The sequence below is a fragment of the Hibiscus syriacus genome, unplaced genomic scaffold (assembly GCF_006381635.1).
Source record: "Hibiscus syriacus cultivar Baekdansim isolate YM2019G1 unplaced genomic scaffold, ASM638163v2 tig00110946_pilon, whole genome shotgun sequence".
NCBI lineage: Eukaryota > Viridiplantae > Streptophyta > Magnoliopsida > Malvales > Malvaceae > Hibiscus > Hibiscus syriacus.
In genome coordinates, this window is record NW_024062927.1 from 165,952 (window position 1) to 186,592 (window position 20,641).

General features: G+C 35.2%; 1 protein-coding gene across 5 annotated transcripts; it reads left to right on the plus strand.

Annotated features, from left to right (window-relative positions):
- The first annotated feature begins 1,435 nt into the window (after nt 1-1,435).
- On the plus strand, nt 1,436-18,658 carry LOC120148067. 5 transcript variants are annotated; one of them, XM_039161258.1, is made up of 28 exons: nt 1,437-1,606; nt 1,724-1,907; nt 2,189-2,313; nt 2,535-2,651; nt 2,947-3,093; nt 3,211-3,582; nt 3,667-3,824; nt 4,970-5,091; nt 5,192-5,283; nt 5,444-5,684; nt 5,803-5,866; nt 6,384-6,532; nt 6,633-6,703; nt 6,811-6,984; nt 7,660-7,731; nt 8,775-8,876; nt 8,970-9,059; nt 9,903-9,978; nt 10,064-10,157; nt 10,251-10,320; nt 10,431-10,610; nt 15,114-15,236; nt 15,322-15,405; nt 15,496-15,680; nt 16,178-16,316; nt 16,405-16,464; nt 17,965-18,069; nt 18,160-18,658. In XM_039161258.1, the coding sequence occupies exons 1-28, from the start codon at nt 1,511-1,513 to the stop codon at nt 18,271-18,273; spliced, it is 3,606 nt and encodes a 1,201-aa protein (XP_039017189.1). In that variant the 5' UTR covers nt 1,437-1,510; the 3' UTR covers nt 18,274-18,658. The 5 variants fall into 5 exon arrangements, with proteins under 5 accessions (XP_039017188.1, XP_039017189.1, XP_039017190.1 ...); XM_039161259.1 differs by having other exon boundaries at nt 3,211-3,567; XM_039161260.1 differs by having other exon boundaries at nt 3,211-3,558.
- The last annotated feature ends 1,983 nt before the right edge of the window (nt 18,659-20,641 follow it).

The window sequence follows — 20,641 nt, forward strand, 5'->3', positions numbered from 1 at the left end:
TAAATTAACCCAACACAAACACCTTCCTTGCATGAAAAAAAATCTAAATTCAAATAATAAAATTTAATATAATTTTGATTAAATTAATTATATTTAAAAAAACTTTTGATACTAGATGTGTGACACAGGTTGGTCGGAGTTAATCAAGACGAAACCTTGAAATCGAGAAGATAAAAAAAACTTTTGATACTATAGATGAAGTAAATTGAATTGATAAAGCCATCCTTATAATAGACTTCTATAGTACATGATCTAAACTAATTGACCAATAAATCAAATATCGGTAGTCAATTTAAAAATATTTAACTTGTATTCTTATATTGCAATATTATAAGAGTTAATTACATCACATGTCCTCAAAGTATGACCTTAATTTTAAATTGATCCCTAAACTTTTAAATATCCTAATTTCATCCTTAAATTATGGTAAACATTATAGATTAGTCCTTAGAACTTTTAAATATTTTAATTTCATCCTTAAACTATGATTTTCATTCTAAATTAGTCCCTAAACTTTTTGAATATTTCAATTTCATCTCAAACTATATTTATATACTAATCACATCTCTTGAAAATAAAATCGTTAGGCCAAGTTATATTACTATATGTTCAAAATTTAAGTTAAACTATGGTTGAAATTAATTGCATATTTGGATGAATTTGAGGATGAAATTGGAATATTCAAAAGTTTTGGGACTAATATAGAAAGAGGGTAATAGTTTAGGGATGAAATTAGATTGTTCAAAAGTTATAGACTAATTTAGAATGAGAGTTATAGTTTGATGATGAAATTAGAAAAAGTTTAAGGATCAATTTAAAATGAGGGTTATAGTTTGAAGACATATGAGACTATTAACTCATATTATAAAGATTGAAAAACTCTATAAATTGATCAACTATCGGTCGGTCTAGTTGTATAAAATGTTACATTTTTAAAATAATATCATAACTTTAAATTTTGACATTATGAATTGAGCAAATAGATTTGAGAGGATGATGTCCATAATAAATCTATATAATATTATAGGGTTAAGATCCACTTACACAATACAATTTTTTTTTTAGTTTTACATAGGTTTTAAACCGTTGGACGAGTGAAAATATACGACTAAGACTAACTCCTTATTTTTTCAATGAATATCTTCTTATTTACTATATTAATTTCACTTGTCTTTTTTCACTCATCAAAGATCTTTAACTCTATATAAAACTAAAAAGATTTATAAATGTAATTGGACAAGTTTAATGATCTTTACGACATGTAATTAGATAAGTGGACAAGGCTTATATATATTAGTTGCTTGTACGACATCGTTTAGTCTCTGCAAAAGACTCCAAGGCGTTAGAACTTCCGTTCCGTCCCCTGAAAGACCTTTTTAAAATAAATAAATAAAGGAAGGAAGGAAGAAATAGAGACTGAAAACAAACAATTTTATAATTCAATCTTCCAATCTCTCTCTTTAATAGAGTTGTGAAGAGAGGGAAAAACAAAAAAGAAAACGAGAGAGTCATGGTTTCAACGAGACGAAGTGGATCTTTCTCTGGTAACAACAGCAAGAGATCTTCTTCTTCTGAAGATAAACCTCCGTCTCCTAAACGACAAAAGGTGACAGCATAAACGCATCCGAAGGATTTTTCTTGATTTTATTTTTTGGATTTTTTGGGGGATTTGAGAGTGGCGGATTTGAGTGAAGGTATTTGACTTTTTCAGCGTCTTTTTTAGGTGGAAAATGCGGAGAAACCGATGCCGGTGGTGGAGAGTTCCAAAGAAATGTGCACGCCGCCCACCGTGGATCCCGGAGATTGTGGGAACTGCGAGGCTTCGATCGCCGGAGATGACGTGAACAACGCGGGGAAGGCCGAGACATCATCCGCTGCTGTAGCTGTGGTACCGCCGATCGCTGATGGTTAGTTTTTGTTTTTGAGCTTTACGCGAATGGCTAATTTGGTTGCTATTTGAGTTTCATTTCAGTGAATTTGGATTTGCATTTGAGTTTTGTGGATGCGTCCGTATCTGAAAACTTTTTTAGTGTCTCTTTTAGTGTGTTATTGGATTTGCTTTTTAGTGTATTTTCATTTATCGCTTCTTGAATTTAAATCTCATTTGAGTTGGTTTGGATTTGCATTTGCACTTTTTGAAATTTGAGTGTCATTTTTACTGAATGTGGATTTGCTTGTTGTTTTAAAGGTTCGGCACCGATCCTGTTGGACAAGGGGAGGAGTTTGTTCTCCACGTGGAGTATTTCCCAGAAACAAAATCCAAATTTTGATACTTCTACGCCTTGGTCAAGACTTTTGTCACAGTCTGCGCAGGTAAAAATTCAAACCTCTTAAAGTAAACATTTCTCTTGTAATTATTCTTTGTTTATTCGGTAGTTGACATAATTATCTTCTGAATAAGAATCTTCTCTCTGTATATTTATTTAATCATTTTGTGCTTTTAAGATATCTGAACTAGTGGTCTTCTGTAGATTTGACTTAAATATAAATTATGTTATTATTTGTAATGAGTTGGGTGCGTTTCTCAACTACAGAATCATAATGTTGCCATTTGCACACCAAATTTCACGATTGGCTCGAGTAAACACTGCAATTTCCAATTAAAGGACCAAACAATTAGCGCAGTGCTTTGCAAGATAAAGCATGCCCAGGTATCACCGAGATTTTCCATTGAATATGTTTCGTTTTGTTGGATTCATACAAATTAAGAACTCTTCTGAATTCAAGAGGAAATTGTCACTCGTGTTTGATCCTGAATATTTTATGGGCTTGCTGTAGTGACCTCTTTTAGATGTATTAGCTTTTTGGATTTAGGGTGCTTTTTTCTTCCTCCTTTTTTCCCTCCATTTTTTGTTTGGGATGCCACTGTTTATATTTGTGTTGTGGAGATAAACTCCTTAATATGTATATGCAGTATGAGTACTCATTATTTGTCGACATGATCAGCACGAAGGCAGCGCGGCAGCCATGTTAGAAAGCACTGGGAGCAAGGGGTCAGTTCAAGTAAATGGGTCAGTACTGAAGAAAAATAACACTTGTGTGCTTAAGTCGGGTGATGAGGTGGTCTTCGGTTTGCTGGGGAATCATGCATATGTATCCTATTCCTGGGTTTGAGAGAAAGTGGTTAAAGTCCTTATCTTGCTTGTTGAGTATTTTTTGTTTCTATGTCTATGCTTATTTTTATTATCTCCTTAACTTCAATTGATTTAGATATTTCAGCAACTCATGACTGAGGTTGCAGTTAAGGGTTCAGATGGCCAGAATATAATTGGAAAGTTTCTGCATTTCAAGAGGAGATCGGGAGATCCATCGGCTGTTACTGGGGCTACCATATTGGCATCACTTTCAAGCTTGAGGCCAGATTTATCCCGCTGGAAATCTCCTCCTCAAGCCAGCAGTAAGATTCAGCAGGTGACTGAGGTGACTACTGCTGCAGATGGTGATCTTGATGGCATTGAAGGAAATTCAACTGCAAACATAGGGAATGATAAAGCTGCAGATGTTGGATCAATCAACAAGAATCTTCATCTTGATTGCAACCACAACTCCAACACAGAGGCAGGCAATGTAAAACTCTCTGGGGTGAATGATTTGCTAAGGCCTTTGTTGAGGATGTTTGCACCAACTAGTTGTAATCTGAAATTGAGCAAAAGTATCTGTAAACAGGTATTGGACGGAAGAAACGAGTGGATGAAGGATTCACAGCCGGCGATGCTATCAAGTATATCACTCCGCTGTGCGGTATTCAAAGAGGACATTTATGCAGGAATTCTTGATGGCAGAAACTTAGAAGTGTCATTTGACAACTTCCCGTATTATTTAAGGTATGGTACAAATTTCATGCATAACTATTTCTTTTTTAATTAAACAAATGTTTCAAATGTAAACCAGATTTCTCTTAATCTTTTTGTTCATTGCTGTCTCACCCATGCAGGTACAATTAAGAGCACACCTAAACTCATGGCCTGTGTGCAATTACAACATTGAATGATCAATTTGGGATTATTTCTTAAAAGTTTCCGATGAGGAAAATTTACTATAAAATGTTTTTGCAGACATTTTTCAGTTTTGTGTAAATTCTTTCGTTTTTCCAAATCCAAGTGAAGGTTGGAAAAATAATTTAAAATGTTGTTTGTCTTGCAACTCACCTTTTCCAATACGTATAGGGCCATCAAAAAACCTACCAGTTGGACTCATTAATACAACCTCTCTATTTCTATTTGTGATTTCCTGGTTTTGCCTGTGTTTTCTGTGCTAGTAGAAGAAATACAATCAAAACATGAAATTATTTTTGGACTGGACTAAAGCTGGGACAGTACAATTTCCCTGCTGATACTGATTCAGCCATTTGAGATTCAAAGCTTCTTTTAAATGAAAGGCCATATTGAATCTGTGTTAGACAAGGTTTTGGTACACTATTTTCTGCGACCCCGGGCTCTTAACTTCAGTTAATGCTAGAATGTTAGGAGAATGGAATGAAAGGAAAAATGCCGAGTTAATTGGGATAAGCATATGAAAGAAAATTCAAGACAGAGGAATTAATTTGGGAGAGGATGGATGGGAAAGCTATCTTAGTAGTGCTTGCTGACTTTTGAAAGCTAGCATATACAAGCTAAATTAGTTACTTAAACACGCTTTGGTTTGCATCTAGAAAAGGAACTCTATTAGTGAGCATTAGAGATTGTTAGCGAAGGAAATAATGAGAAACAAGTAGGCTCGTCTTCAATTCCCTTACTTCAATAAATCTCTGACCAGGTTGGTATGTGTGACAATACAATAACTTGTAATTCAAGGTTGTCATGTGAAATATATGTAGACCTTACACTGTTGATCTGATAGTTTAGATACTTAAGTTTATCTATTCTTCTATGCATTCTCAATGTTTTTTGCCCAAAATAGATGCAATTGATCTGATCTAGGTTATTTATAGAATGATATGCCATTAAGGAGCGAATTTCTGTCTTTTCAGTGAAAATACAAAAAATGTGCTCATAGCAGCTTCAATCATACACCTCAAGCACAAAGAACATGCAAAGTATACTTCAGAGCTGACCACTGTGAACCCACGGATTTTACTCTCTGGCCCTGCAGGTGTGTACATTTTGTTGTTTTTCTGTCTAGCGAACAATGTGATGCTTGTATTAGAAGCATTGCTCTGCAAATTGAGATTTTTCTTAAAATGGAAATGCAGGGTCTGAGATATATCAGGAGATGCTGACGAAGGCACTTGCTAATTATTTTGGGGCCAAATTGCTCATTTTTGATAGCCATTCCTTTTTGGGTGTAAGAAATCCTTTTTCACGGGTTGTTTGATTGTTGACATTATTGCATTCTTGTTGCTTTTGTTAACCAATTTCATTGTTAGAAAATTATTGCTTCAGAAATTGAAAAAGATACTAAAGGCACATAACTCGGTAAAATTGTTGATCTAAATATGTTATAGGGTTTGTCTTCAAAGGAAGCTGAGCTTCTGAAGGATGGAGCCAACACAGAAAAATCCTGCACCTGTGCCAAACAGAATTCTGGGCCTATTGATTTGACCAATAGTTTGACTCCAGCTGTTGAAGTAGACACTTCAAGTGCGGAGCCTGATGCTACTTGTGAGCCTGAATCTCAGCCAAAGATGCAAGCTGATTCCATTCCTTCCTCATCTGGGGCATCTAAGAATAAAATGTTTAAGATAGGTATTTGCATTTCCTTGAAAGACCTTTCAGATCAGGTCTTTGTGTGATCGACATTTCAGAAGATTTGTTATGATTTGGATTTAGTTTCGCGACTGTTGACGTAACACGGAACATGCAGGTGACAGAGTGAAATTTATAAATACAACTTCAGGAAGTCTATATCCAGCAGCATCTCCATCTAGGTACTGCAACCCCCTCTACTCTTTTTGGAGAGATTCAAAAGGTGGTTTTAATTCAGCATGTTGTCTCTACTTATTTAAGCATCCAATGGTCCAACTGTATTAATTGTTGAACTTTTCTACAAGTCTTTCTCTTGACCTGAATGAAAAACTCATCTTCCTTGACGCTTTGCTTTCAAATGTCAGCATGGTTCGATAACCTATTCTGGATGAAACCATTTGATGAGAACTAAAGAATAGCTTTATTTCTACATGATTTTAATGTAATTGGAACCTATCTAACATGTTTAGTGATATTTCGCAACTTTAAAAACCTTTTTTTCTCTCTCATTTAAGGCTAAATGTGTACATGTGCTTGCACTTGGTATCAACTCACCGAATATGGCCAGCGATATAGTTTTCTAGTTTTATCCTATTTCGTACATGTTCATACTGGTGGTGGGGTTTTCCCCTCTCCCTGTGACAAGGCATTTATCTCTTACGATGCTTTAAATTATTCTTTTATTAAATCAATCTACAGAGGCCCACCATATGGGGTTCGTGGGAAGGTTGTGTTACTCTTTGCGGACAACCCTTTCTCAAAAATTGGTGTAAGATTTGATAAGCCCATACCTGACGGTGTTGACCTTGGAAATATTTGTGAGGGAGGCCATGGATTTTTCTGCAATGGTAATGCTTTGTACATCTCTCCATGATTTGCATCTATCAATAAACTTTTCTTTTGATTACTAAGCTATGTCTGTATTTCTTTCTCTTTCTTACAATGTAGCTTCTGATCTTCGTTTGGAGAATTCAAACACTGAGGATTTGGATAGATTACTCATTAACACATTGTTTGAGGTGACATTTTCTTTATCTTCGAATAATTTCATGATTCTTGTCTGGCTATACAGTTTGCATCCATTTTTGGTTTCTTATTAACTTAAATCTATTGTTTTTTTTATCAGGCTGTATACAGTGAGAGCAGAACTTCTCCTTTTATTTTGTTTATGAAAGATGCTGAGAAGTCTCTTGCAGGAAATACTGACTCATACTCTACATTTAAGAGCAAACTTGAAAAGCTTCCTGATAATGTCATTGTGATTGGTTCACACACTCATACTGACAATCGTAAGGAGAAGGTACATTTGTTTTTATTTTAACTTTTCTGGGTTGTTATCATCTATTCTTTTGAGTTTTGATTCCTTAAGCTTATAATTCACCTTGTTTTGGATAGTGAAAAGCTAAATTAAAGTAAGACACCAATATTAGAGAGAATTGGAATTCAGAATTGCAAAAAGCAATGAATTTAAGTGGTTGGGTGATGCCAAGAGGAAGTTAGTGGTATTAATGACAAAAAAATGTTGTTCAGCAGCTAACTGCTTATTGACTTTAATTGCTATGTAAGCAATCTCTATAAACTGTGTAACCCTACCCTGACTTTTATATGACATGTGATCCATGTTTCAAATAGCATTTGCTTTTTCTAAACAACATCTAGGATTTGAATCTTGGTGTTGCAAATGGAGCAAATTGGGTTGGGGGTACTCGATACGGGTTAGTCGCCCATTGGGTCGGATACTGGCGGTTTTACCAATGACAAAATAGCAGTAGCTTTTAAGCTGCATTTTTTAGTTTGGGGGTAATCTTCTATCATAAAAAACAGCAAGATTTGTGATTAAGAGTATATTCCCCCCCACCCCCCCACAACAAATTATTATAAGGGTTTCCCCAGGACTGTAGAGTAATTTGACTTGTGTTCTTATTTAAATGTTAGATTTAGGAGTATCTTACCCTGTGCTATATTATCCTTGCAGTCGCATCCTGGTGGTTTGCTTTTCACAAAATTTGGTGGAAGTCAAACTGCTCTCCTTGACTTGGCATTTCCGGTAATGATTCTATCTTTTGGAAAGTCTCTCTCTCTCTCTCTGGTGGGGGCTACCTAAATTGTGGTCCCTGCAGATGTTTTTATTTTATTTACCAAATTTGTAACTAGTGGGTGACTGTGGGTGGCTTCCAAAATGATGGGGGTGAAAAGTTGTGGTTCTTTTTAAGCTTTTGATTAGTTTGTAAAAGAAAATGCTTGCACAATAAGTTTCTCATACTTTTTAACGCATGGAAATGTCATGTAATTTTGATGCTTATGTATTTATCTTTACCTTCTCTGGTGGCTGGGTGCAAAGCTTTTACCCTTCACTTAAACTTCATGCTTGAAGGATTTACTCCCAGTTCTTGGCATCATCTCCAATGGCGTTGCTAGATAAACTGACATTTCGTCACTTATATACTGTTTAGTATTAGATTTCTTGTTCAACTGTGCATTTCTTGGGAAAAAGGGGATCCTCATTCTGGATTTTTACAATGATGCAAACTATGCATTGATTATTGGCTGTATGTATCATTCCCTATATAAATTGAGTTCAACAGTTTGGGAGTTGCATGTTATTCAAGACACAAATATTTTTTCTTTGATATTGCATCGAAATGCTTGAGTAGAATTTGTTTGAGCCTTTTCATGTTGCTGGAATTCTAGATTGAATGTTTGTCGTTGCATGACATGTAACTGGGAATTGTAAGTTTAGTGTTATTTGTAGTTCTCTTATGAGAACGGAGTTTGGGTATATAGGTAATATGTTGTCATTCATATGGGCATCTTTTTTAATTGAATTTGGGATGACTGAGGACATTTAGTTTTATTTTAAGTTGAACTGTTTCATCTCTATGCTACTTTCAGTTGTAGTTATGTTGTAAAGATTCTGGAGCAGCTTTTCATATGCTAAGAAAATTTGCCTTACTGTTTTCACTTAAGCTTTTGTCTCCGTTACATGTATGTTTTTCCTCCTACATACACTTGCACATTTTTGTCCACACACTTCACCACGTTAGAGGTTATATTGTTAATTTAGGGGGTGTGGTGTTTTGATATTTTCAGGATAGTTTTGGTAGGTTGCATGATAGGGGGAAGGAAGTTCCGAAGGCTACTAAAATTTTGACAAAGCTTTTTCCAAATAAAGTTACCATTCACTTGCCACAGGTCCGTATGTTGTATCCCAAATAATTTGTGTTTGTTGCACCGTGTATGTGTTTTCCAAATGGAACTAATAATGAACCTTTCGTACTACTACAGGATGAAACCCTGCTGGCATCTTGGAAGCACCAATTGGATCGTGATGCTGAAACTCTTAAGATGAAAGGAAATCTGAACCTTCTACGAACTGTTAGTTTTTTTTGTGTGTGTCTTCTAAATGCTAAAGATCGGTTCATGCTACCTTTATTTTCTATTCAAGGCTTTAAGTTTAGTGAAACTTTTAGTCCTCTTCAGATAAGTCATTGTGGAGTTCTGGAACTCTTATATTTCCATCAAGGATGACACAGTGGCATGGGAGAACTTCCCTGGCTAGTCCCCTAGATATTATGTCATAGAAAACAGTTGTATGGTTAGAAGATCATTTTTCTTTGCATGCTTTTGTTCATACTTGTATGCCCATTACATTATTCTCTTGGGGTGTGATGTGGCATGGTTTGCTCTTTGGAATGTACATTAGAATAAATTTACTCCTTGTTTTAGGGTTAGGATTTAGAATCTGAGAATTACTTCTAATTTGATGCCCGAATTGGGGAAATATAGTAACATCATATCATTTATAAAGTTTTCTGAAATGTTGGTGGAGCTTTCTCCAAGAGAGCTGGCTTATCGAAGGGTGGTTTATGTGTAAGGCCTTTTTGCATGCAAGGTTTACGTGTAAAGTCTTTTTCCAAGTTTTATGGATGTCAAAAGGCTAAGATTTGGAGAATTCATTTGTTAATGAAAGATGATATTTTTTTTTATGTTTTTACCCTTTGGGTATTTTTACCTTTAGGTAATTGGATTCCATAATTTCTCTCCATCTCCTTTCTTCCTCCGGCCCTTGGCATTGAGCCCCCAAATAATAGTCTTTGACAATTGATTCTAAACTTAAGCTTTTTCAATTTTTGATAACTCTCTTGACATGCTTTGGTTATAGATATGGTGGCTTATTGAAAATGATTACTATTGTTGTTTTCTCGTTTTTCTATGTAGGTTTTGGGTCGGAGTGGGATGGAATGTGAAGGGCTTGAAACTTTGTGCATCAAAGATCAAACCCTTACAAACGAAAGTTAGTTTTCTTTTGACATATTGTCGTATCAAGAATTCCCAAGTAAAATATTCCCTTTTAAATTATATTTTGCTTTCCATTTCAGGTGCTGAGAAAGTAGTTGGATGGGCTCTAAGTCACCATCTAATGCAACATCCTGAAGCAGATGCTGATTCGAGGCTTGTTTTGTCTTGTGAAAGGTACTGGATTCATAATATTTTCATTTGTCTAAACAGTTTAATTGCAGAGTCAATTGTTGAAGATACTATTATAACACAATTGCTATTCTTCAGCATTCAGCATGGCATTGGGATCTTACAGGCAATCCAAAATGAATCTAAAAGCTTGAAGAAGTCACTTAAGGTCCTTGTCAAACCTTTCTGCGAAACGAGTTGCTCTATTAAGTCTCGTTAGTGTATCTCTGACAAATAATAGTCTGTTAATCTTCATTATGGTTGTTTTTCTGATCTCAGGATGTTGTAACTGAAAATGAATTTGAGAAAAGGCTTTTAGCTGATGTCATTCCACCCACTGATATTGGAGTTACCTTTGACGATATCGGAGCTCTTGAAAACGTGAAGGATACATTAAAGGAGTTGGTTATGCTTCCTTTACAGAGGCCTGAACTCTTTTGCAAGGGGCAACTTACCAAGGTTATCTGATATATAGTGATGCTCTTCCCCCCCCACACAACAAATATTTTTTTTACCTCTATTTGATATAAGATCTTTTTGGTATTCTTTTATGAATTTGCTTTATGTAGAAATCAGAGTAATTCTCTGTAATTTCTTATTCTTTTCAATAGGACAGATTACATATTTATATACAAATCATCTCTCTAAAGTAGGAAACTTTAAGAAAGGAAAAATACTAATCCTAGGAGATATGATCCCTTAAAATAAGGGATTGTAGAATATTTACAGAATCCCTTAATTAAAGGATATTTACATAATCATATATTTCTATAATTCCTACACTCCCCCCCAAGCTGGAGAATATACATTGTATAATCCCAGCTTGAATAGGAATTTATTGAAAACAGGCTTTGGCAAAGCCTTAGTAAGAATGTTTGCAACTTGTTCTTCTGAAGGAATGTATGAAAGTGTGGTTGTCTTTTTGTTAACTTGATCAGCAATAAAATGCCTATCAATCTCAACATGTTTTGTCCGATCATGTTGAACTGGGTTCTTGGAAATTTGAATAGCAGATTGATTATCACACAAAACTTCAAAGTGATCCTCTTGATTAGTGACAAGTTCTTTCAGTAGTTTAAGTAACCAAATTCCTTCGCATATTCCCAATGTAGTGCTCTGAATTCAGCTTTAGCACTACTTCTTGAAACGACAAATTGTTTCTTACTTCTCCAAGTTGTAAGGTTTCCCCAAACAAAGGTGCAGTAGCCACTAGTGGATCTCCTTTCAGTAAGGTCTCCGGCCCAACTTGAATCTGTAAAGATCTTAATAGTTCTGCCTTGTGTCTTCTTAAACATTAAACCGTGTCCTGGAGTTTTTTTCAAGTACTAGAGAATTCTATTTGCTGCTGCTATATGCTCTTCAGTGGGATTAGTCATGTGTTGACTTATCACATTTACAGGAAATGCTATATCTGGCCTTGTCAAGGATAAATAAATTAGTTTCCCAACTAATCTTTGAAATTTCTCTGTCTACTAAGGACCCATCTTCTTTGTTAAATTTCAAGCTTGCCTCCATTGGTGTATCATTCGGCTTACAACCAAGAAAACCAATTTCTTTGAGTAAATCAAGTACATATTTTCTTTGGTTGATCACAAGTCCTTTTGACCTTGCCACCTCCATTCCTAGGAAATACCTTAGCTTTCCCAAGTCCTTGGTTTCAAATTCCTTATTTAACAACTTCTTCAAGTTGCAAATCTCTTCTTCATCATCTCGGGTAAGAATTATGTCGTCCACGTACACAATAAGGATAGCTTTCTTATTTGTAGAAGTTACCTTGATGAAAAGAGTGTGATCGGCGAGGGATTGCTTGTAGCCGTTTTTTAGGATGACTTTAGTGAACCTCTCGAACCAAGCTCTGGGTGATTGTTTTAACCCGTATAGAGACTTGTTGAGCTTGCACACCTTGTTACTTCCTTCAACAGACTTTAAGCCAGGTGGCAACTTCATATAGACTTCTTCTTCTAGCATGCCATTAAGAAAAGCATTTTTTACATCAAGTTAGTGTAATTTCCAATCGCAATTTACAGTCAAACTTAGGAGTACTCAAACAGTATTCAGCTTCGCCACAGGTGCAAAAGTTTCTGTGAAATCTATCCCGTATGTTTGAGTAAAGCCTCTGGCCACTAGTCTCGCTTTGTATCGTTGGATGCTACTATTTGAGTTATACTTTACAGTAAAGATCCATTTACAGCTAACAACCTTTTTTTCCTTGAGGAAGGTCTGTAACAGTCCAAGTAACATTTTTCTCTAGTGCACAAATTTCCTCTTCAACAGCCCTTCTCCATTTTGAATCCTTTAGAGCTTCAGCTATGCTTGTGGGAACATGTTCTTTATCCAAGTTTGTTGTAAATGCTTGAAAAGATGGCATTAAGAAAAGCGTTTTTTACATCAAGTTAGTGTAATTTCCAATCGCAATTTACAGTCAAACTTAGGAGTACTCAAACAGTATTCAGCTTCGCCACAGGTGCAAAAGTTTCTGTGAAATCTATCCCGTATGTTTGAGTAAAGCCTCTGGCCACTAGTCTCGCTTTGTATCGTTGGATGCTACTATTTGAGTTATACTTTACAGTAAAGATCCATTTACAGCTAACAACTTTTTTTCCTTGAGGAAGGTCTGTAACAGTCCAAGTAACATTTTTCTCCAGTGCACAAATTTCCTCTTCAACAGCCCTTCTCCATTTTGAATCCTTTAGAGCTTCAGCTATGCTTGTGGGAACATGTTCTTTATCCAAGTTTGTTGTAAATGCTTGAAAAAATGGCATCAATGAATTATAACCAGCAAATTTTTCAATAGGATGCTTGGTGCACTGTCTAACCCTTTTTCTAATAGCAATAGGGAAGTCATCTAGAGTAGGGGAAGTGGACTTACTGATTTCTTCTTCTATTTCGGCAGCTGAACCCAAATCCAATTCTTGGCAAGCATCAGATTGCAAAACAGCCTCAAAAATATGTTTTCTTTTCCTTGTATAGAAACAGAGCTGTTTGATTGGTGTTGTTTGTGGAATATTTTGAAAGGAGTAGGTGTATTTTCAGGAAGGGTATTTAAAGTGGGTATGAGTGAAGTAGTGATAGGTACTACCGGTGGATCAATGGGAGTAGTTACAGGTGACAAATCTGTAGGTAAGAACAAAATTGGTGGCAATTCTGAAGGTTGAGAATGAAGAGTAAGAGGAGATACCTGATGTGGCTGAAAATCCTTCCATGTCTCCCCCTGAATTTCAGCCTGAGTGAAATAGGGATCCTGTTCATAAAATGTTATATCCATAGTGGTAAAAAATCGTTTTGAAGGAGGATGATAGCATTTATAACCCTTCTTAAGTGAAGAATACCCAACCAATACACACTTTAATGATTTAGGATCTAACTTGGACTTATTAGGAGCAATGTTTTGGATAAAAACAATACAACCAAATATTTTAAGTGGAAGAATGGAGGAGATAGATTTAAAATGGGGAAAGTATTGCAAAAATATAGATTGAGGTGTTTGAAATTGTAAAACCTTACTAGGCATTCGATTGATTAAATATGTGGCAGTTAATATGGCTTCCCCCCACAAATATTTTGGAACATTATTGGTAAATAGAAGAGAACGAGTAACTTCAAGGAGGTGTCTATTTTTTCTTTCGGCAATACCGTTTTGTTGTGAGGTGTCAGCACAAGAACTAATCTGAACTATGCCCTTTTCCCTGAAAAACGCACCCAAAGACTTATCAAAAAATTCACTACCATTATCAGATTTAAAGAGCTGAATTTTAGACCCAAATTGAGTGAGAACCATGTTATAAAATTGGGTAAAAACACCAGCAGTTTCAGATTTATCTTTTAGCAATTAAGTCCAAGTTATCCTACTATGATCATCAATGAAAGTGATAAACCACTTACAATTATCAGCATTCTTCACCCGAGAAGGACCCCAAATATCATTGTGGATCAAAGCAAAAGGGTGAGAAGGCTTATATGTAGAAGGAGAATAAGTTGATTTAGTATGTTTGGCAAGAGAGCAAACTTTGCAAGAAAAAGAATTTGGCCTTTTATGAATGAATAGAGCAGGAAAAACTTTTGCAAGATAGTGAAAACTAGGATGACCTAAACGATAGTGCCATAACATAACATTATCAACTTTTTCTAAAGCGGTGAAAGATTTCGAGATTTCGGTTTTAGTAGAGGCAGGAAGAATGTAGATACCATTCTACAAGCTGGCCTTACCAATCATCTTCTTCGAGTTCAGTGCCTGCAAAGTACGTTCAATATCATTAAAAATTGCAGAGCAGTGTAAGTCGGTGGAAAGTTTACTAACGGAAATGAGATTGCAAGCCAGATTTGGTACGAAGAGGACATTTTTAAGTACAATCTGGTCATTGAGAATAACAATGCCATGTCCTTCTATTTTGCACAAAGAACCATCAGCCGTTTTGACAGCTTTACCAAAGTTTGGAAAAAAATTGCAAAACAAATCCTTATTACCAGTCATATGATCCATAGCACCAGAATCGAGGATCCAATTAGGGGACGATTAGGAGGAGTAAAAAACTGTAGCATGAGGTTTACCTTCTGGTTCTTTCATGACCAGATTACCTTCTGATTGAGCAGCAGAACCAGAAAAATTTTCTGGATTTGAAGTGATCTCCGGAGTAGGAGAAGAAGTTGTGGACATCTTCTAGGTTGGAAAGAAACTGTAACCTAAGCTGATACCATGTAGAAATTAGAGTAATTCTCTGTAATTTCTTATTCTTTTCAATAGGACATATTACATGTTTATATACAAATCATCTCTCTAAAGTAGGAAACTCTAAGAAAGGAAAAATACTAATCCTAGGAGATATGATCCCTTAAAATAAGGGATTGTAGAATATTTACAGAATCCCTTAATTAAAGGGTATTTACATAATCATATATTTCTATAATTCCTACACTTTATTCTCATTTTGCTATAATATTCTCTCCGAACTCTTATGTCAACAGCCATGCAAGGGCATACTTTTATTTGGACCTCCTGGAACTGGGAAAACTATGCTAGCAAAAGCTGTGGCTACTGAAGCTGGAGCAAATTTCATTAATATATCAATGTCAAGCATCACATCAAAGGTCAATTCTGTTGTTCCTTTTAACTGATTTGATTTTGCAATGGTATAATAACTTGCTCGAAATTTATGTATCTGTTTTGCTGCAGTGGTTCGGTGAGGGTGAGAAATATGTGAAAGCTGTTTTTTCATTGGCGAGTAAAATTGCTCCAAGTGTTGTCTTTGTTGATGAGGTTGGTTATTCATGATCCTCAATATGTATTTTCATTTTGGGTATATGCCAATTCTTTTGCTTTTCCTTTCCTCTCTGTTTTGTCTTATAGGTTGATAGCATGTTGGGCCGGAGGGAAAATCCCGGGGAGCATGAAGCTATGCGTAAGATGAAAAATGAATTTATGGTGAACTGGGATGGTCTACGTACAAAAGACACAGAACGGGTTCTTGTACTTGCAGCCACAAATCGACCTTTTGACCTTGATGAGGCTGTCATTAGAAGGCTTCCACGAAGGTAAGAGTATCACTTTGGCTCTTTTTTTTTATAGAAGTAGGAGGTCTCATTAAAACCCCCCTTCATATTTATCCCTTACCAAGAGGAAAGGGACAAGTAGCAGGAGGAAAAGAGTACCTCATTTTATTGATATTTATCACTTTGGCTCCTTTTGAAGAAAAAAAAGAAAAGAAAATAGCCTTTGTTTGTTTTTTTTTAATATTTTCAACTGACAGAAATTGTGGGAACACTGCATAGTTTCCTGCCTGAGATTATTTCCTCAAGATTCAATCTTATGTTATAGTGGAAAATAAATAATGAAAAGACCCTTATTTTGTGAAATATAAAATTTTGTAGTACACGGAATACTTGTCAGAAATTCTAAAAAATATTTTTCTTCCCCCCACTGTTGCATATATTCTGTACAAATTGCATGTGACGACTACCTTTCTCCAGTTTAAGTTACTGATAGTTTGAGGCCAAGATCTAATGGTCTGGTTTTGGTGGTAATTTGGCAGATTAATGGTAAATTTGCCAGATGCTGCAAATAGAGCGAAAATACTGAAGGTTATTCTTGCAAAGGAGGACTTGTCTCCTGATGTCGATTTTGATGCTATTGCGAGTTTGACAGATGGATATTCTGGGAGTGATCTTAAGGTTACATTAACTTCTCTTTTCCTAACTTGTGATTGATTTTTTCGTGGACCTTTTTGACTGACTGACTGGTTGCTCCGTTATATTGCAGAATCTTTGTGTGACTGCTGCACACCGTCCGATTAAAGAAATTCTAGAAAAGGAGAAAAAGGTTGGTAGTGTAGTGTTAACTGTTTTATTATATGGAAGGATTTTTGTATCTGTTTGTATAATTTGTCGAGATGATGACTTCATGAAAGTTGGAATCACTGGCCGTAGTTTGCAATTGTACTTCAACGTTGAATAGACCTGTGTTATGTTTGGTAGATTATTGGTTATTATGCATTCCCCTATTGAAGAACCAATGCTTGCTTGATGCCTTAGTTTAAAAAAGCGCCGCTTAAGCGCTATTAAAGCGCTAAGCGACGCGAGCGAGGCCCCTGGCGCTTCAGCATAGCAAAAGCACTACGAATTCATTAAGCGGTAGTAATCGACGCTTTTGCAGCGCTTTTAGCAAAGCGCTAATCGGCGCTTAATCGCGAGTTTAGAAGATACGATTCTGGGCTTTAGCAGATACGATTTTTTGGGTTTATTTAGGGTTTAGCGGGCTATTAAATTATCAGTTTTGTTTTTTTTTTCTTGTAGCTTCACACTAAGAAACGAAATAGATTGGCACAATCTAGATTGAATGACATGGTGTTTGTGAAATTCAATCATGCCTTGGAGCGCCGAGCTAAAAGTAAGGAGACCGATCCCATTCTTTTGCAAGATATTGATGAGAGCAATGAGTGGTTGATGGGAAGAATGGAAGAAGATGAAGATGATGATGAGGCGGTGTTTGTTGGTGAGGATTTGACATAGAGTGATGTTGCTAACGCTTCCGGTGCATATGAGCCTAGTTATCTAACTAGAGCATCAAAAGTAGTGAATGATGGAGCCGGACCATCGAGAAATGATAAAGGAAAATCTCCTGCTCATAATCCTATCTCTAGTAGACCATCTCGTAGATGCTTAGTTGATGAAGATGAGATGGAAGATGATATTGGAGTGTCTAGTGATGAAGGAGATGGTGTTGTCCGAGTTGATGACGATGACGATTTAGAGGATTTTTAGTTATAAGGAATTGAGGGTTTAGAAAAATACTTTTGTTCATCTCACTTTAGACTACTTTTAGTGTAGACCATCTTTTGAGATTAGTAAGCTCGTATAGTCGTATGGTTAATCATATATAAGTATTTAAGTGTTTATAACTTATAAGTTATAAGTATTGAGAATTATATTTTGGTGTTTAAGTACTTATAAGTTTTGAATATATGTATTGACACTTTGATATTTAAGTATTTATAAGATAATTTATAAATATTTTGTATTTTTTTGTGAATTTCGGCCTTTCTGGCGCTTCTTGTGCATAAAGCGAGCGCTTTCGCTTCGGCGTCTAGGACCCTAGGCGCTTTAGGGCGCTTTACGCTTTTTAAAACCAAGCTTGATGCAACCATTTTGCAAAAGTTGACTGCTAGTACATTTGTTTTTGTTATAATTTACTGAAAAAGAGATGAGAAGCAAAATAAAAGGGATAGTTCGATAGAATGCATTTCCCGTAAGAAATTATAAGAGCATATTGTATTTTCCATATCGGCACCAACATTTCTAATAGTTTCAACATTGGTGGCAGGAACGAGCTGCTGCTCTAGCAGAGGGCAAAGCACCTCCACCTTTGAGTGGCAGTGCTGATATCCGCTCTCTAAATATGGAGGACTTCAAATACGCTCATGAGCGGGTAATAGATAAATATAAGTTATATTTTTCTGCCAAAAAAGGAGAAAAAGTGTCATAACTGATTAAGCTACTTCATTTCAAATCTCAACAGGTATGTGCCAGTGTATCATCCGAGTCTGTGAACATGACTGAGCTGCTTCAGTGGAATGAGCTCTACGGTGAGGGTGGTTCACGAAGAAAGAAGGCTCTCAGCTACTTCATGTGAAGCTGTCTGTGTGTCTTTGTACAAATGGTTCGTACACAACTCCCAAAATCTCTCTGCTCCTCTTCTAAAAGCCTGTATGCAAGTAAGTTTTACCATGTCGAGACACGTCCGTTGTTGCTCACTCATATTTTGCCTGTATAATGAAAGCATAGGTCTTTAAGTTATGTTTCTCAGTTGTTACCAGGCTTTTCTGGAGATGGTATGTTAAGGCAGCGAAACCAAACTGACGTTTCAGGCAATGGTTTCGCGGATTTTGTTTCGGTTCCTTTCGCCGTCTCCTCATTGCCTGCACAAGAAAGAGCATGTTTTTAGTTTTGTTGTATTTAAGTTATTTAACGATCTCTGTCTCATAAAAAAGAAGAAGAGGACGCTGTGAATATATATATATATATATATATATATATATATATATATATATATATATTGTAGTGATTATTTTTTCACGATTTTCAGGAATTCTTCATCATTGAGTAATGCTCTAAGCCATATTTGTTTGATTTCAAAGTTCTTGTTAAATGTGTCTAGACTTGTCGTATCCAATTGTCGTATCTGTTCGCAATGTGGTCATACAGTAACCTAGTGACCATGGTTTTCTACCTCAACAAAATGACGCATCTAAAAGGAAAAATACAACTCTGAAAAAATGATGAATGTTCTATTATTAGATTATAATTTACTTAAGAACATGTGGGAGGAGGTTCTTTTTGTAAATTATATCTTTAATAGTGTCTCATAAAAAGAAAAATTGGATCTCATATAAATTGTGAAAACGTTATGCCCTAATTTGTGTTGTTAAAATACAGATTTACAATGAAAATGGAGTCGTATAAATAAGACATGAGATATAAAAGGAATCTAACTGATCCTTTAACTTAATGATTAAATAAGAAAATGGTCCATGATTCGCAAGGGTAATGGTCTTAACTGATTCTTTAATTAAATTATAAGATTTGTGTTATACATTTTTACTTATCCCTATAAAGTATTATGTATGTGAGGTTGAACATTATTCTCTTAAAGAATTCATCTACTAGGGATTTGGGTGATCCTATTTGAAAATAATTTGATAAATTTATCGAATTTACTTTGAGAGGATGAACTTCATAAATGCTCTCAATGAATTCATAATCCAGAGTTTAGGTAATCTTTTGTAGAAGTACTTGGATTTATCGAATTTACTTTGAGAGGATGAACTTCATAAACGCTCTTCATGAATTCATTTTCCAGAGTTTAGGTAATGCTCTCAAGTTTTTATATATTTGGATAAAAGTGATAAAGTCGTGTGTTTTGGGTTACTTATTTAACAAATTCTAAGTTTAGTGTTAGTTTAAGCCTAACAAATATTAATATTTAGACGATTAATAGTACAATTGCTCTTTTCTCATTTCTTTTAATTTCTTTTACATTAATGGGGTTTATGGGTGATGTAGAAATTAAACCCACATGCATGTCGTGTCACTCCGTTTACCTAGTTTGACTCGCCTGTTGACACATACTATAAACTTGAGTATTGTTATAATATTTTTGTCATATTTAATCATTTTTTTTCAAATTAGATCTGAAATTATATTACACAAGAAATTATATACTCTGCGAAAAATAGCATAAACCCATATATATATATATATATATATATATAGAAAATGTAGGGTGAAGAAAACAAATGTTCATCAACTATTTAGTCTTGTTAGTCCCTCAATTATTAAAAGTTACAAAATAATCATCCGACTATTTATATATTCTAAACTCATACTTTTTCAACGAAAATTTAACAGACGTTTGAGCTGTTGTTAATATGCCAACTGAGATATGATAGCTATTTGATATTTTAAGATCATATTTTAACATATCTCAATCAATAAGTTAACATCCAACTTAGATTGACGTCAAATTTTTAACAAAAAATGATAAGTTTGGAACAAATGAACAGTTGAGTGATCATTTTATAACTTATAATAGTGGAAAACTTAATAAAACACTTATAATAGTTGGGAAACTCAACAAAACAACGTCCTATAGTCGAAAGACTATTTTGTAACTTTTATTAGTCATAGATTCAATAAATATTGTTCGCGTATTGTGAGTACTATAAAATATACGCAAATAATGTGCAAGTATACACAATCGCTCAAGTAATAAAGTGATGAGTATCGTCTCCACAGGGATTGGAAGGATATTGAGTAAAGTTTATGCACTATTCTATCTAAGTATAGTTAGTCTTGATATATACAAATGTCACGGCAATGGATATGTGTATGCTGGTGAATGTGGATTGATGGTGTGATGGTGTAGCAAATGAAAATGCAGTGGCAAGAATAGATGTTTAGTGTTGAAAATGATAAAATGTCAAGACAATGAAAATGGTAAA